The sequence below is a fragment of the Aquila chrysaetos genome, chromosome 8 (genome assembly GCF_900496995.4).
Source record: "Aquila chrysaetos chrysaetos chromosome 8, bAquChr1.4, whole genome shotgun sequence".
In the NCBI taxonomy this organism is placed as follows: domain Eukaryota; kingdom Metazoa; phylum Chordata; class Aves; order Accipitriformes; family Accipitridae; genus Aquila; species Aquila chrysaetos.
The window spans coordinates 6,125,567-6,141,426 of record NC_044011.1 but is presented as its reverse complement, the minus strand read 5'-3'; the positions used below and the strand labels follow the sequence as shown (position 1 = coordinate 6,141,426).

Sequence of the window (15,860 nt, the reverse complement as noted above, 5' to 3'; positions counted from 1 at the left end):
CAAACAGGACGTATCTTCTGATGAAAATCTGTTTTGTAATCAAAATCTTGATTGCTTCATTTGTGGGGAGAGGGAAGGTGGATCAAGAAATATAAACATACACAGAAATTATACAGCTATGGATTCCAAGTTTAAATATGAACCCAGAGAGATTATATTCAGAGAACGAGGACCAGCTATAACATCCTTAGCCACATTATGTGACAAAATAAGACACCTGCAGCTGCATACCGCTTACTAAAAATTAAAAACAGTACCATTTATCTGCCTGCCAGCACATGTTTACAAAGTAATAGGACTGCCTTTCCTTCCCCCAACCCAAAAAAAAAAAAAAAAAAGGTTATATTTAGAATCTGTGCTTTTATTTCACAAACTCCAAGACGTGCCAGGCCTGTACATCCTCTACAGCATTTCAAATCTGACCAACCGTAGATCACACAGGATACTGCATTTATTGGGCTAACGCTGTGAGAAGGACATAGATTTATAGTGCAACTGCCAGCACAACAGATATTTAATATAGAAGTCAGGATCATCAAGACAGAATTTCCTTTGACCTATACAGACAGCCCATTGCCAGTAAGTCAGGAATAGGAGCGTTCAGTCTCACTGCTATGAATAAATGAAGCATTCAAAAGAATAGGGAGCGTTTCGGTTCCAACAGAGAAGTATTCAGCTAAACCATGTATCTCATTCGTTCAGACATTTCACGTATAGTGTAGAGTATTTGCACTGTTTCTGCGTTTCCCCTTCTCTAGCCAAGTAACAAGAGTATGAAATACATTCGGGAGCAACAGGGGAAGAAAAGGCTTTGTTAGTCTTTTAGATCCCTAAGCAACCGCCATGTTATAGCATCATAAGATTGTTAGTCGATACCCAGTCTTTACAAACCAGAAACAGGCCTGCATCCTGTACCCCAGCCGTACTTCTCTGGATTATACTCACCCATTTGCTCCACAATTTCAGGTGGAAAAACTCGAGAAGCAAAAGCTCGCCGGAAAATATCTGAGAATTCTTTGTCAAGGCCCCCAATGCCCATTTTCTCAAAATTCCAGTCTGGGTTGATGATTGACTGGCGGTTCTCCTTGGTCTTTGATTTACCTGCAAAAAAAAGAAATCGTTTCAAACATGTAGCATAGCAGAATTAAAACAAACAGAAGTACAAATACCAGAACAGTTCTACCAGGTCAGACCCATGTCCAGCTAACTTGATGTTCGGTTTCAAACGTTAGCCAGGAGGATGCACTATGACAAGGATGCCAAGGGTAGTATACCAGAGACTCAGCTTACTTAGTAAACTATTTTCCCAGCCTTTCCAACTGTCCAGTTCAGGGATTTCTTGAGCCAGGTGTTGCTCCTATGTATTTAAGAATCCACAGTAGATTTCCTGCCACAAGTTTACAGAGGTCCCCTTGGACCCATGTAAACTTAGTACCCAGAGTGCCCTACAGCATCTAGCTCACCATGTCTGCTACTGGCTGCACAACCAAACAACTCCTTTCACATGTCTGCGCCAGCTCCTACCAGCTTCATTTCATGTCCCCCAAATCTTACATCTGAAGAGACAGTAAATACTCTCGGTACCCACTCTCTTTCAGGCTACCTGGGATGATAATAGGTTTGCCCTGTATCCTCCTCAGTCGTGCCTTTTCCAGGCAGAGCAGTCCTCACTTGTTCTTCCCTCCTTATGCAGCAGCTGCTCCACACTTGAGCACCCTTGCTCTCCTCTCAGTCTTCTTTATTTCTACTACATCCTTTGACAGACAGGCAGTGCTTTGTTTGTATCTTAAATACAGGTACAAAATTATGCTCCGCTTTGTTCATATTCCTTTATTAACTATGTGTAATAATTCTCAACAACCCTGCTCAATAATTCTTAACAACAGGGCTCAGGCTGCTACTGAGCACAGGTCCAGCATTTCTTTGAAATTATCATACCTAGGACCTTGGCCCAAAACAGCAGTCATTTTTGACTGAAGTTAGGAGTATTTTTCCTCCCATGCATCACTTTACATTTATTTATAGTGAATTTCCTCTGCCATTTTATTTCTTAGTCACTGAGCTCCATAAGAGCAAGCTTGTCACCTCATTACTCAGTCTTTTTTCCAGTTTATTCAATAATTACAATGAAAAGCAAAGGCCCCAGTAGAGATTCATGCTGAACTCTACTGGAACTGGCTATTTACTTCTACTCTTTCATCACTCACCTACTCATGCAAGGACCTTGTCTCTTACAGATCTCTGGTTAGATTCTTTTTAAAGAAACACTGATAAAGAACGATGCTGGAAGAGCTCTGGAAAACAAGCAGACTATGTCAGCCCTTATGCCTGTGCTTTTTGATTCCCATAATGAACTCCGGTGGGGTCATGAAGTAGGACTGCCCTTACAGAAGACAGACTGACCCTTCCCAGTGTTATCATCTTTATATAGATATCCACTAATTTAATTCTTTATTACAGTTTCTGTTGATTTCTTCTGTACAGATTTCAGGTTCAAAGATCTGTAGCTCTCCAGACCTTCTGTAGAATCCTTTTAAAAACAGACAGCACATTCGCCATCTTGCAGTCCTCAGATACCAGAACAATTTTAAGCAAGGTTACACAAAACAACTACGAGGTCAGCTAGATCCTTTACAGCTCAGAAGAATAAAAGCCAGTCTTGACAAACCACTACGGTTCATTTTGTCTGTTTGTTCCATGACCTCTTCTAGAACTACTTCAAGTTCAGCCAGATCCCCTAAGCACAGGTTTTTATACCCTCCATGCAACAGTGTAACTGCCCTCCTTTCCCTTTTGCTGACAAACCACACGTGTTTCAGTCTTACAGAGCTCCTCACTCCCTTTTCAGAGAAGTTTTAAAGTACTCAGGGCATTTAGGATGTAGACAATAAGCACAAATGCTCCTATAAGAATACTGCTGAGATGCTGTCAAATCCATGTAGTCTTACCTTAAGTTTATTCAAGGGAATTTATAAACAAGCATTGACACTCTTATCAGTTAGATTGACGCTTCCAAATGGCTTTCAGCATCATCACTTTGCTTAGCTACCAGAAAAACCAACAGTAATATAAAAATCCAGAGAGAAAGCAAAGACTCTGAAGATTATCCTTAACTCCCACAGAAACTGGATGTCTTGTATTTTCTTAGACTTACACAGTGCTTTATGGGATCGGCCCTGAGGACCATTATCTCCCCTAAAAAGCCAGTCATGGCAAACTACAACTGGCATTGCTACACCAGCATTTTGCTGATTTGTTCCATAACCTCTTCTAGGGATACTTCAAGGCAAGCCAGACAATGAGCTAGCATCTAGAAGTCCAGTAAGTACACTAAACAAAAGTTCTGTGTTAGCTGAATTAGACTGCTATTAATCTTGGTCTAAACACAGCTGGAATCAGTACTTCAATACCAAGTGCAGCAAAACAAACAAGAACATGCCTTTAACTAACACATTAGGGACAACATGGTAGTATGTATAACATATAGTACTAATACACAGTACGATGCAGGGCACAGTATGCATTTGACTCAGTGATTACTTATTATCTCATTGCTCCACTACAGTTTTTAGATCAGACCACTCACCCAGGGATGTTCCTCTTCCTGTAGAGCTTAGCCTACACCCCCCCCCTTCTGGCTGCATCTGATCACAATAAAATTCTTGCAGATTTAATTAAAATATCATCCACTGGTTTTATAAAACATAATTTTATGCTACGTATAAGAAATAGAATTTACTTTTTTTTTTTAAGTGATTACAATTCTTTTCTGTTGAAAAAAATATAAAGGCCCTTTATTGAAGGCAGATGCTTACTTTACCTCTGTCTCCTCAGAATTTAATTATTCAAAACTTTATAACTCTCCAGAGAATAACAAAGCACATTAGGTAGCTCTGCCTCAGATCAATAAGGAGCTTAAATAAGGTACCAATCTGACAGAAGTAAACTGAGGCATAAACAACTCTTTTGTCTTGTCTGCAGACAATGAAATTGAATCACGGTGAAGGATTCCTATTTCCAATCAATCAGCTCTCCCACAGGACCACACTTCACACCTATACATACTAGGAGGAAGATCACAGGTCATTATATGGATATTAACCAAGTAAAATATCACTGCTTGCTCTGATGCAATAAATTGGATTATGTTAATACTCACCTCAAGCTGTCCTATCAAAACACAGTAAAACTAAACAGGCTGTAATCACGTAATCACAGGTATGAACTAATTGCCCATGCAAATTTCATTCAGTGCTCTTAAAACTTGTATCGTTGTTAATATGCTTAATTACAGTCATCTACAATTCAGCCTATGGACCTCTGATGGGGTTTTTTTCAGTACAGATGACTGGCTGCGCTTTCAGATAAAAACATCCACATAAGATGCAAGGTATGTGATTACACAACAGCCTCACGTCTCCCCATTTTCTGGAGCGACTGTAGCACATGAAGCAGGCAACTACAGAACATGGAGTCACAGCTTCGCATTTGAGGGAAGATGGCACTTCAGGGCACCATCAAAACTCAGCCTCTGCCACAAGCTCCTGCAATGCTGAATGAGTTGAATTCTACTTTCCTAAGTGGCTACTACCCTCAGATGTTTTATTTCTGTAATAAATACTCAAAGTACTGAGCATTCACAGTCAAGCAGAGCTGTGATTTGAAGCCTAGTGCAAAAATAATAAGTATTAAAACGCAACTGAGTATTCAACTGAGTGCTCATCTGAGCTGGCCAGGTTCACTGAACCCCCACTCACAGCAGCCTCCACCTGCCACTTCTCATCTGTGGAAGAGCAGCAGCAAAAGGAGAAGTTTTCTTAGCTCACGGACTCCAGGAAGAGGAAACAAAATAGGAAAAGAAAATGAGAAAAAAGAAAAACAAGAGTGTCTGTTCAAGTACAGGACTTGAATCACACCCAGAAAAGAACGCCTAGAGCCATATTACCAGCAAGGAAGGTATTTGCAACTGTAGGCTTGCCAAGTGTCATCCACTTCGTAACACTGATAAGAAAAGGAAAGGAACAGCCAGACTAACAGAGTGTGTATCTGTTCTGCAGGACAGCTACCATAGTCCCAGGGCACACACAAAGCAAACTGCAGGGAAGGGGCCCTCACTGCCCACTTTGTGGTCCAGGTCCCCATCATTCAAGCTGGTGGCTCTATGGGAACACACCAGATTCCTCCCTAGCTCTACACCAGTTTCTTTCTAAATGGATATGTGGAGGACACATCAATTATTCCCCGATTTCTTTGCTAGTAAAGTCTGAAATTGTACATAACGATTTGTTTTGTTGAGGTTTTAGAAACTGCCTCTTTAAAAAAAAGTTTATAGTTTTGTTAATAATCTTGCTGTGTAAACAATTAAAATAAACACACACAATGAACCCACTGTGCTGTGTTTTGCAGCTGTCATCAGTTTCTGAAGAGCAGGACTTTCAGAAGTCAGGAAAATTGAAGTGCTCTTCAGAAGCTGTCCTCTCTCCTTGAAGAATAGATTTCATTAGAAAAGGGATTTTCAGAAGTTTTGCACTCACTTTGAAATTTTGGCTACACATTCAAAGAAGTTCGCAATTTCCTATTTTCCTGCTGTTTTAATTAAATTCAATTAAAGTGGTGTTGGCTTGTTAGTGTCCCTGAAAATATCATTTTCTGATGTTTAAAGAGTTAAAATATTTCAACTCGTTGCTGACTTTTGCTGAAGCTACTGTTCCACGTTGCCTTTCTAATCTAGGCCTAGGAGTGCAGGTTAACTTCTCTACTCATCTAACTAGATTTACTATTGTCAGAATCTCTGAAAGTCACACTCACTTTTTCTCCTTCTAGCTCTGTGTCTGTATATTTTAGATACACCGTGGTGGTAAGCATGGTATAGAGACCCACAGAACTGCTCTAGTACGTTGGTCACTTGTGGAGCTTCATACTGGGAGGACAGTGACTTTTATAAAGCCCTTGTTTAGAGGCAGCAAAGTCTGATGGAGGGATGGTGTCTTCTCAGTGCAGTGGTTTTCAAGAGTCCTGAGCATCTACAAACTGCTTTCTAAAGGGTGTGACAGGTTCCTAAGGGATCAAATCCAGTCATCTGGAGTTTAAACAGATACCTGGGAGACATTTTGAGATGCAGTTTTCAATGGGTTAGGTCAACTGATGTAACCAGAAAAACAAACTTTGAGGCTTTCAAGTCTCTGAAGCCTGAAGAGCAGCAAATGTCAAGCATTATTTATCTCTTTGGATACAGTAACACTTACCAATCAGATTGAGAGAGGAATTCTCAGCTTTTTCAAAGGCAACTTGACTGTTTCCAAGAATTAAACCAACCTCAATCTGCAAAAGGGAGGGAAACAAATAATTACATTAAGCTATTAGGCTCAACTTCAGATTGCTCCTTAGGTATCTCTGAGCACATCACAGAAGGCAAAAAAGAGCAGCAAAAGCTCTAATACAAAAGTAATTGGGAAGAATGCGAAATACCAACACCTCCTCTAAAACTGATATCACTGAATGCACAAGCTCATCGGGTATAGTAAATTGGCTTTTTAAAGTTATTTGTTTAGTTCAAAACCAATTATTTTATTTCAGCAAGATCTAGAAAGTAAAGAAGAAAATAAAATTATGTCCTTTCTACAGAAGGTAAAATCAAAACTGGACTTATCTGGAAGACAAAAAGGCTCAAGAGAGGATGTTTCCATGAATTAGTATCTAAAGACCAGAAGATATTCCTTGTATCTTCCCCAGCTCTGCACTTGAGTGGGTGCAACTCTAAGCTCCCACCTGCACAAGCTCAGGAGACTGCATTAAACTGAAAACAATTCTCCTTATCTTCTCTGAGGCAAAAGACGCAGCCAGATGAAACAAATGTTACTTGCATTTGGAGAAGTTGCACCTAAATTCATCCTTACAGCAAGATCTGATCAGTATTCGAATCTCTGCAATCCCTAGGGAATGAACATGAATTCCTGCAAGCCTACCTTCTGCTTTTTGCTTGCTCCAGACTCTCCTTTGAGAATGCTGGGGTCCATAGCTTCCATGTCCTTTACCAACAGGCCAAAAAGTTTGTCATTAAAGCTGAACACAAGCTGTGGAAAGAAAAAACAGAAGGGGATTTTAACTCATTAAAAAGCTAAAAAATATTTTTATAAGGCTACTAAGATTTAAGAGAAAGGGGCCTGAAGACTAAGTTTACCACCCAACAAATTCCATGTAGTTTTTACCCTGTAAAGGGCTGGTGTACTGAACATGTCCTTTTCATGTCCCATACTTAAGAGTAACAGAGCAAAAGTTGCAGAACATGAACTCAATTGGAAAAACTCAAAGAAAAACTCTCCTTCCAAGAAAAGCTTCCCTTCCCCCACCTCTTCTCCCTGGCTAAATGTTCTATCTCATCCCTTGACATTTTCCTCTCACTTTAAATATTGGTGCTAGGTAAGCAGAACAATTTAGCTCAAACTTTTTTGATCTTTTGCATTTCAGTTTGACAAGGATACCTAAAAAATAGTGCTGGAGTAATGACAGACAGAATGAATATTACAAGAAGTAAGGTCCGTCCCACAGAAAAGCAGGCTGTCTCTGCGCTACTCCCTTCCTCCAAGATTACATTGGCCACTGATTTGAGATTCAGACCCTGCAAGTTGTAAACTACTATGAGAGAGAGACCTCAACCTGTCCTGAGAATATGGCAAACCAGAGGCTATCACAGATGTTCACAGGGGCAGAAGCCCACCTGCTGCAGAGCCGAGAAGGCTCAGTTATAGGAACATCAGCTTCCAGAAATCCCTAAGTAAAATGCTTCATACCTATTTTATTACTGGAGTCCATAGAGTAGCAATAAATGTTACAATAAAATACACTGCGCTTGAAAGGTGCTACTGAGAATTAATTTAAACGGGTCTTCATTTTGATCTTATATAGAAGGAAGACAAAAGTGACTTCTCAAAAGACTCCAGGAGCTGCTTATATCCAACCAGGCCACAACGGAGAGAGAACACAGCTCTCTCAAGCCTTGGGATTTTCCTCACAATGAAAGACAGATTTCTTTAGATAAGGAAAAGGCAGATTTTAAACCACTCTGCTCAGGCTCTTAGTGAAAGTCACGATGGTTCAACTTTGCATAAAGAAACCATTCACACAATGAACAATTTCTGCCTATTAGCTGTCCTTTGCAGCACAGAGTCAGTATGTAGGCATTCTTCAGTATCTTACATCACTGTAGTACAAGAACGTGCATGTTACTTAAGAACATTTTGGCCTTAAAAAACCAAAACAAAACGCACACCTGCTGGCCTACTGAGAAGGCTTGGCTGTTGAACTGCTGGATGAATTCAGCAGCCATCTTGTCTGTGTCGTAGGGGTTGGAGTCAATGTTCTTCTTCTGCAGAAAATCTATCTCAATTGTCATTGTGCCAATACACTGCTTAGCCTTGTCGAAAGTGTATAAGGAAACTGTTAAAAAAAAAAAAAAAAAAAACCAGCACATTTCAGAACAGCAAGATCCCTCCGCAATATATTAAGCATACTGTGAGTTTGGCAATACACATTCTTCCATTCAGAATCAGTACTTAATAAAATTGAATATATTATTTCTGATAGAGACCCTTATTTCTCTTACATGCACGTTCTACTACAAGATCAAAAATACAGCAAATGTATCTCCACTGTAAATACCTGCATTTCTTTAAAAACCCTAATAGTCTCCTTTAAAACAGCTCATACACCATACAAGCTTTGGGGGATGAGGACAATGAAAGCAAATCCACACATGCTCTAGTACCACGATAGCTCTATCTACATCTACGGGTTTGGAGGGCATGTCTTCAGAAAGCCCAGAAGCAAGCAATAAGAGTAGTCTTGCCCAGAAAAGCAATACAAGAGGTCATAACTGGTTTTCTCTAACAACAGACTAACTAGCTCTTCTCCAGATTAGGTAGCAGAAAGTTAGATTACCTGCAAATTCAAGTGCAGTAATATAATATATCAGGCTTCTACAGCCCAGAATGAAGCATCAACTACCCTTCATCTCTGACACAGAGGAAATAGCCGCTACCCCAGAGGTGCACTTGGGCCTATCCTAACATGCCCCAGGTTAACTTCAGCAATGCAGAATCAATTGAACAGCCTTGAAACAGGGCAGAAAGCAAAGTGGCATGGAAGGTACTTCACAGTCACTGCCAACTGCACCTAATCCACACAGGTCTCAAGTTACATCGCGTCAAAAACAGGAGGCCACTTAGGGCTGTTACTGCTGGAGGGAAGAGGATAGAAAGTAAAGAAGAGCATGGTCTACAACTTCAGGGATACTGTCTCAGCACAATTGATCAGAAGGACAGGATCTCACAAAGCAGACAGTCCTAATAATTCACAGACTGGACTGCAGCAAAGGACAGAAGCAGATGCTCTCCAGAAGACTGACGAACATTATAGGTTTGCTTTGAATTCAGAGAAGAAAGTCTCATCTGATACAGAAGTCAGAACTAAGGATAAAGCAATAGCAGGTGAATAAGAGAAACGTGCTTCACACATAACCTACTATTTCCTATCAAGCCTCTTGGCAGTAGAATGGTTCCAGAATAAACCTGCAGACTCCTGGGAAGAAGTGACATCAAAACAAGCATCCAGCATGCTATGATACATGATTAATTCAATTTAAGAGAATAAAGAGAGCCTGTCTCTTCCTTAAGTCGTTACAAGAAGACACATAGGTCATCACAGCATGCACATTTAAGATCCTTCCTGGTATAAGAATAGGCCACTAGAAATAAGCTGTCAAAGAAAGATCTTCCAGGAAATAGGGATAAAGATGAAACACCAAACCACTTCCTGAACTGAGGTATACCTATTATATCAACTAGTTCTTTCAAAAAGAGCTATAGCAGCAGGGTTATCACATAAGCCATAGCTTATGAAGGAGGGACTTTGGTCCTGCAATGGGACAACATGAGTTCTTCTTACCTTGCAGGTCACTTCAGGGCAGTTACTTCCTTTTACTTGCCTAATCTCAGAGCTTTGTCAAACAAAAGCTTCCCAAAAGAGTATCAGTCCCTGGATCTGGTCAGATCGCAGAACTGAGGTGTCAACTGAATATGAGTAGTCCTTACATCAAGGACTGAATGCTGAGGGTGTCTAGTACAGAGATGAACAGTAATGCACCACTGGGACGCACTCCAGTAAGCAATATACCACACCAGCTTCAAAAGCCTGTAACATCCTAGAAACAGAGAGGCAGGCTGAGAAGGTAGCAGTGACCTCCTGGTGCTGAGAATGCAGCTGAGGCAGCCAGCCCCTGGCTCCAGATGTGCATCTCCAAATGTAACACAGGAGCTGATGAAACTGAACTGCACTCAAGGCAAGACAACTGCATCCACTCAAGGCACCCAACCTTTCCACAAAGGCAAACTTACAAGATTCACTTACCTGGAAAATCTTTACCGTATCAATAGGGGCTCAACGGGACTCAGCTTCACTATACCACTGAGCAGTGGACTGAATTTAAAACTGGCATTTAAAACAGTTTTCACATTATTAGGGGAACAAGACAAAAAGAGAGCCCTAGTAAATCACTAGTTTTATGAATACTTCTCCCTACCTGTAGAATAGCTTTACAAATCCTTTACACTCAGCAGGGAGTCATATGACATTTAGTCACTCTGCATAAAATTATGGCATTATTTTTCTTAATACATGTTCCCACATAGTTGGTAAGTTTATAGCAAGGTCTAGTACAAGTACAATCACAAGTCTGCTTTAACAGCTAATCATGCTGAATATTAGTGTTTCTTTCCTCAAATAACTTTAGTACTAACAAGATTTATCTGTAAGCCAGCTGGCACATATTACTGATCAGCAACCAAACAAGCATGAGAAACAAATCAATTTATGGGTCTCCCCCCCTCATTTTAGGTTATTCTTTAGTTTAAAAAACAAAACAAAACAAAATCAGCTAGCAAAAAGAACTGGCTTCCAAGCAAGATCTGTGAGGTGTCTAGTTGTGTAGAGAGGCGAACTGACCCACTCAAGCTTGTCACTACAAAAAGAGATCCACAAAGACATCAGACTTCACACTCAAGTACTGATCCATGCCCAGGAACTTGCTGAGACCAAAGGAGCTGGGAAAACAAACAGCCACGGAGTGAGCTTCCCTAACAGTACCTCGCATCCACAGCTGCACCACTTCTCAGTCTAGGTTCTCCTCACTTTTTGACACAGGATGCAGTCAGTCATCGGCTCTGCCCACAATCCTCAAATGAGAGGAGAATTCCTTGGAATCACTGTAAACACCTCAAACGGCAAAACAGTGGCCTAACAGTTTGCTACACCTCAATGACCACGAGCCAGCCAACCATTAGAGCAGGCTTCATCACAGAAACCTTGTCAAAGAAAAGGATAAGATGGCTGCCCCCAGGAGCACACAGGTCATTCCTGATGGTGAAAAGGACATGATCCATTACCCCAATCTGCTGCTGCAAAGAACATGGAGACCTTCCTATTACAAGCTGCTGCCAGGAGTTTGGTCAATACTCCAGAAGCAACAGACAGATTAAACAGCAGCACCTATAACTGACAGTGATGCCATTCATTCATAAATCAGAGGTAACGGTGACAGACAGCACGAATAAATGAAAAACAGAGCATGCAAGCTGAGAGATGCAAATCAGTCTCCTCTGAACACTGGGAAAAGCTTGTCAGGCTCAGTTAAGACTTGAAATTGGAATACAAATCTGCAACTTGCACAAACTCAAGATGGCATCCCTTTCCCTTCATCATACTGCAGAATATTCTAGTCAGTTATTGGTGAAAACATCAGTGCTGCTCCCAAAGCTCATCACTCCAGCTACCCAGAGCACACTGCTGGCTTTTGGCAACTCTTAACACTAAAACTTCCCCATTCTCAATACTCAAATTTAGATGCCAAGAATATCCTCAATGACAACAGCTGTTTTCTGTTTGCTGATAAGCGATCTCCAAAGCCACAAGAACAGACTATCCAGGACATGCTAAATGTTCACATCTGCATGTGGACGCTGATGTCCCATACAGAGCTATGCTGATATACTAGTAGTCATCTCAACAGTCAAAATAGTCCTCCAGGTTTTGAAAATGTTAAGAGACAGAAAGCCTGCAGATAGGAGAGCAACTCCCTTTCACTAATGAGGGCCTCATATTACCGGGGAGGTCTGAAGGATTGGAGATTTTCCAATTTAGTTTCACTTCAGTATGGAAACATGCAATTCAGCTTTTATAAACACATCACGATCATGCTGCTGACTAACTTACCATCTATCTCTTGTCCGATGGAAAGGCCAGCCCATTTTCTCTGCAAAAACAAGACAAAAACTTCAGAAAGCCTGTCCTTCAGTAGAACAAATGCCCACTCAAAGTCAGCATCCACACTCAGAAAAGTAGGCTCCCCATGAGAACCTTAAGAAGCAGCAAAAAAAGGCAGAATGGGTTTTTACAAAGACCCCCAAATTAACAGGAAACAAGTCAAAAACATGGAATCACTTCCATTAGTAATTCTATTTTCTGACTTCAGGAGGTTGTTCTATCCAACCTCCTTCATGTTATTGGTCACCCCACCATCTGGGAGGCAGAAGTTATCATACTGGATAGGGCTTTTTGTCATTCTGCTCATTTTCTACCAAAGCTTAGGTGCTGATCACACAACATGTAGTACAAGAGGCAAGAAACACACTCCATGATCATTTTGAAAACTTATATGTACTAGTTGCAGAAAATCATTGTCATGTGCTTTAAGGTATAATATTACCTAAACCAAAACTTGTTCAGAGAACTAGTAAGAATGAAACTGTTCAAATCCTTTAGGTCCCTTCAAATTCCTTTAAAAGATTTGTGCAGCATAGAACTGCATGAGAAGTGGGAAATGGTTCAAAAATTATGTGACATGAAAATCCATGACCTTTACTATGCCAACAGTTCTGGCTTGATAATTGCAAAAATGGTATTTTTCCAATGGCTCTTGTGTTACAGACTGGATAGTGTGTATTCACAGTCCACATCTCAGGCTATGCAGTATTCACAGTCTCTCAAATATCTAAACCTTAGAGAGGCACGAATCACAAAAATAAGTAAGTATCATTACACAAGGCTCTGGTAAGATCACATTTGAAACGTTGTCCTTTACCATCATTTATGTTTGGGTTTTTATCTGCAAGGAACAAGACTGGGTGAAGGAATACAATGACCTTTTTTAAAAAATGAAAATTTCCCCCTATACACCCCCTCCAGTATGTTCATGGTTGAAGCTTGAGGAAGGAATTCCCTTGGCATAACAGAGATCGACCTGTTAGAAATCAAAGACCTGAGCAGGAATTCTTACATGTACTTACTGATATTCCAAAGAAGGTGAAAACAAATTATGTTTCCATATTTAATCTCATGCTTCACAGCTTCCCCTGTTGACCTGCAAGGCCAGGAATAGTTTTCCCCCTCCCTTTGACACTCCAATTCATCAGCAAAAGATATCCTAAACTCACCTTCATCTGAAGAACCAGACACTGGTGACCACAAGGGCAAGAATGGTAGGCAGGCACACTGGTACTCCTGCAAACACTGGGCTTTGCTTAAACCCTCCAGGTTAAGCCTATGAAGCCTATCACCAAATTTCAAGACAAGAAGGAAAGCTGTCCAGGTTCTGCTAGAAAGATTAGTTAGGATCTTCTCCGTGGCAAGAGATATAGCTCAATTCCTATGTTCATTTGGGTGTTTTTCTGCTAGGAAGTTTGTCATCACTGCACGGCTCTTCATCTTTTGAGCTCTGCAGTATACAAGATTTTTCAGGGCTTTTGGTCTTTAAACCTGAGTTAAGATTATTACAGAGTAAATGTGGTCAACAACTTTATGTGCATAATGAATGCACAACAAATAGACTTTCTTGGAGGTCTTAAGAGTTTGTGTCCACTACATGACCATGCATGAATACATAAGGTAAACGCACATTTTGTGCAACACTGGTTGCAATTACCCAAGGCTTCAGGAAATACTGGAAATTAAAACCCAGCATCAGGAATACTCAAATAAAACATTCATATACCAGTAGCTGTAACACTTACTACCATAGTCACCTTTTAGAGGTAGGCAACCTACCTCATTCCGTAGCGGAAGAGCTCTCCCGGCTCTACAACAACTACTGGAATCTACCATGAATGCATCTACTTTAACCCTGTGATACAAATATCTTCTATTGATAACTGCTTTTCAGTTTGGGTATCACAAATCATAGCTAGACATATGGTTAACATAACATCCTCTTCACCCGCTCATCCGGACAAATCTGAATTTGAACATGTCAAAAAGCAAAAAGTCATTTGGGGGCCTATGCCAAGACATCTGTTGAGGAAAAAAAGTCTTGCATTTGCAACATAGAGACTCGGCTTCTAGTCCAGTTACTAGCAGAAAAATACAAAAGCATTAAATCAGTGACCATGATTGTTGCAGTTTTACATTATGTGACTCACTGTGTAAGGCTGTTAAAGGCTACAAGATTCATTTTTCTATTTAGAAGTTAATTATATTAATTATTTATTCTAGCCATCATTTAAAATGCGATAACTTAATTAAGAAAGAGAAGACAAGTTAAATCTATTTTATGTATTTCATTGCACTTTTCATCTAGTCAATAAAAACCTCCAGCAGGTCTTTAAAAGAGCAAAACAGCAAAGAAAACCCTTTAAAGTCAAGGGAAATCAGGGAACAATAAAAATTCACAAGGAATAACAGACATTGCTTTTCTTTTTGAAATAGTTTGTTTCTGCTGGGTTTTTAAAAGGTTAAATTACACATTTTCTAGTATCTTTATCCCACCATGTGCTAAAAATAGATCAAAATAATATAAGCAAGTTTGCTTCGGTTATAGTAAAAGTCTCCTTGAACTTTTGCTGTCAGAAATCAAATTTGCAGCATACATTTACACAGATGTCTCCCTCCAATTAGAAGTTAACCTTCAATCCTGACCTCAAAAGAGATTTTGATTATTCTATAGCAAAACAGTAAGTCAAACCATATAGTACCTGGGGCAAGCTGAACGCGATACTGCCAGGAACAACTGAGGAATGCGTTCTCAGCGTGAAAATGTATTTGTGGTTGGGAGAAGTCTTCACAACAACATGTCTAGAAGAGAGAAAAGTATTTTACTTTGGTATATACTGAGTAGGATTTTGCCTTGCTCCCAGTGCTGTGGAAAAAAACAAGCCAGCTTATATCTGGTCCTATAAAGGAAAAAACAAAAGCTTTAGGCCTACACTATGATGCAGGCACACAGCAGTCTTTCACAGGAGTCCATCATCTTCAGTGATATAACATGATCTCAAAGCCCAACTGCAAGACATTGTACTAATAATTACTATTTACATTCCCCTACCAGTAGCCCTTTACTTCAGGAATTGCACTATACAAATGTGAGAACGCCAAACTATAACCACAAAGGCTGCTATATCTAAAAAAACCACTGGTTTCACATCTCAAGCATCTAACACCAAAACATCAATATTTTGCCCCAATACAAGCAGTATCCCCCAGCTGTGATTTCAACAAGAAATAGATGCAAAGCCTACACAAAGATCTTAGTATATTGTTTAGAAATTTGATTGCAGAAAAAATGGAAGGAATTTCTGTACAAAAAGTAAAATTACATAAGCACTGAGGCTGTTCCTCCTGTTTGCTAGTGACCAACAGATCTTGAAGTCAGACGGCATCTGAAGACCAGAAACACTGTTATAAAAACAGAACAATACAGTCAGGAGCAGACACAGCAGCAGCAATTGCATGTGCCTGTCTATCACTCTCAGAAGTCAAGCTGTCAGGAACAAAGATACTCAAAAGCTGCTTATAGTTATCCTCAGACTATGCCTGAT

The 15,860-nt window shown here is 40.2% G+C and overlaps 1 protein-coding gene across 5 annotated transcripts in view; it reads right to left on the bottom strand.

Annotated features, from left to right (window-relative positions):
* The window catches only part of NSF (N-ethylmaleimide sensitive factor, vesicle fusing ATPase), an 84,014-nt gene that overhangs the window by 48,720 nt on the left and 19,434 nt on the right, over window positions 1-15,860 (bottom strand). For all 5 annotated transcript variants that reach the window (XM_030022213.2, XM_030022212.2, XM_030022215.2 and 2 more), the window contains exons 3-8: window positions 15,018-15,117; window positions 12,265-12,304; window positions 8,270-8,436; window positions 6,966-7,073; window positions 6,246-6,321; window positions 946-1,101 (exon numbers count right to left, since the gene is read on the bottom strand). In XM_030022213.2, coding sequence (XP_029878073.1) covers window positions 946-1,101; window positions 6,246-6,321; window positions 6,966-7,073; window positions 8,270-8,436; window positions 12,265-12,304; window positions 15,018-15,117 — 647 coding nt within the window. The remainder of the gene's footprint in view (window positions 1-945; window positions 1,102-6,245; window positions 6,322-6,965; window positions 7,074-8,269; window positions 8,437-12,264; window positions 12,305-15,017; window positions 15,118-15,860) is intronic.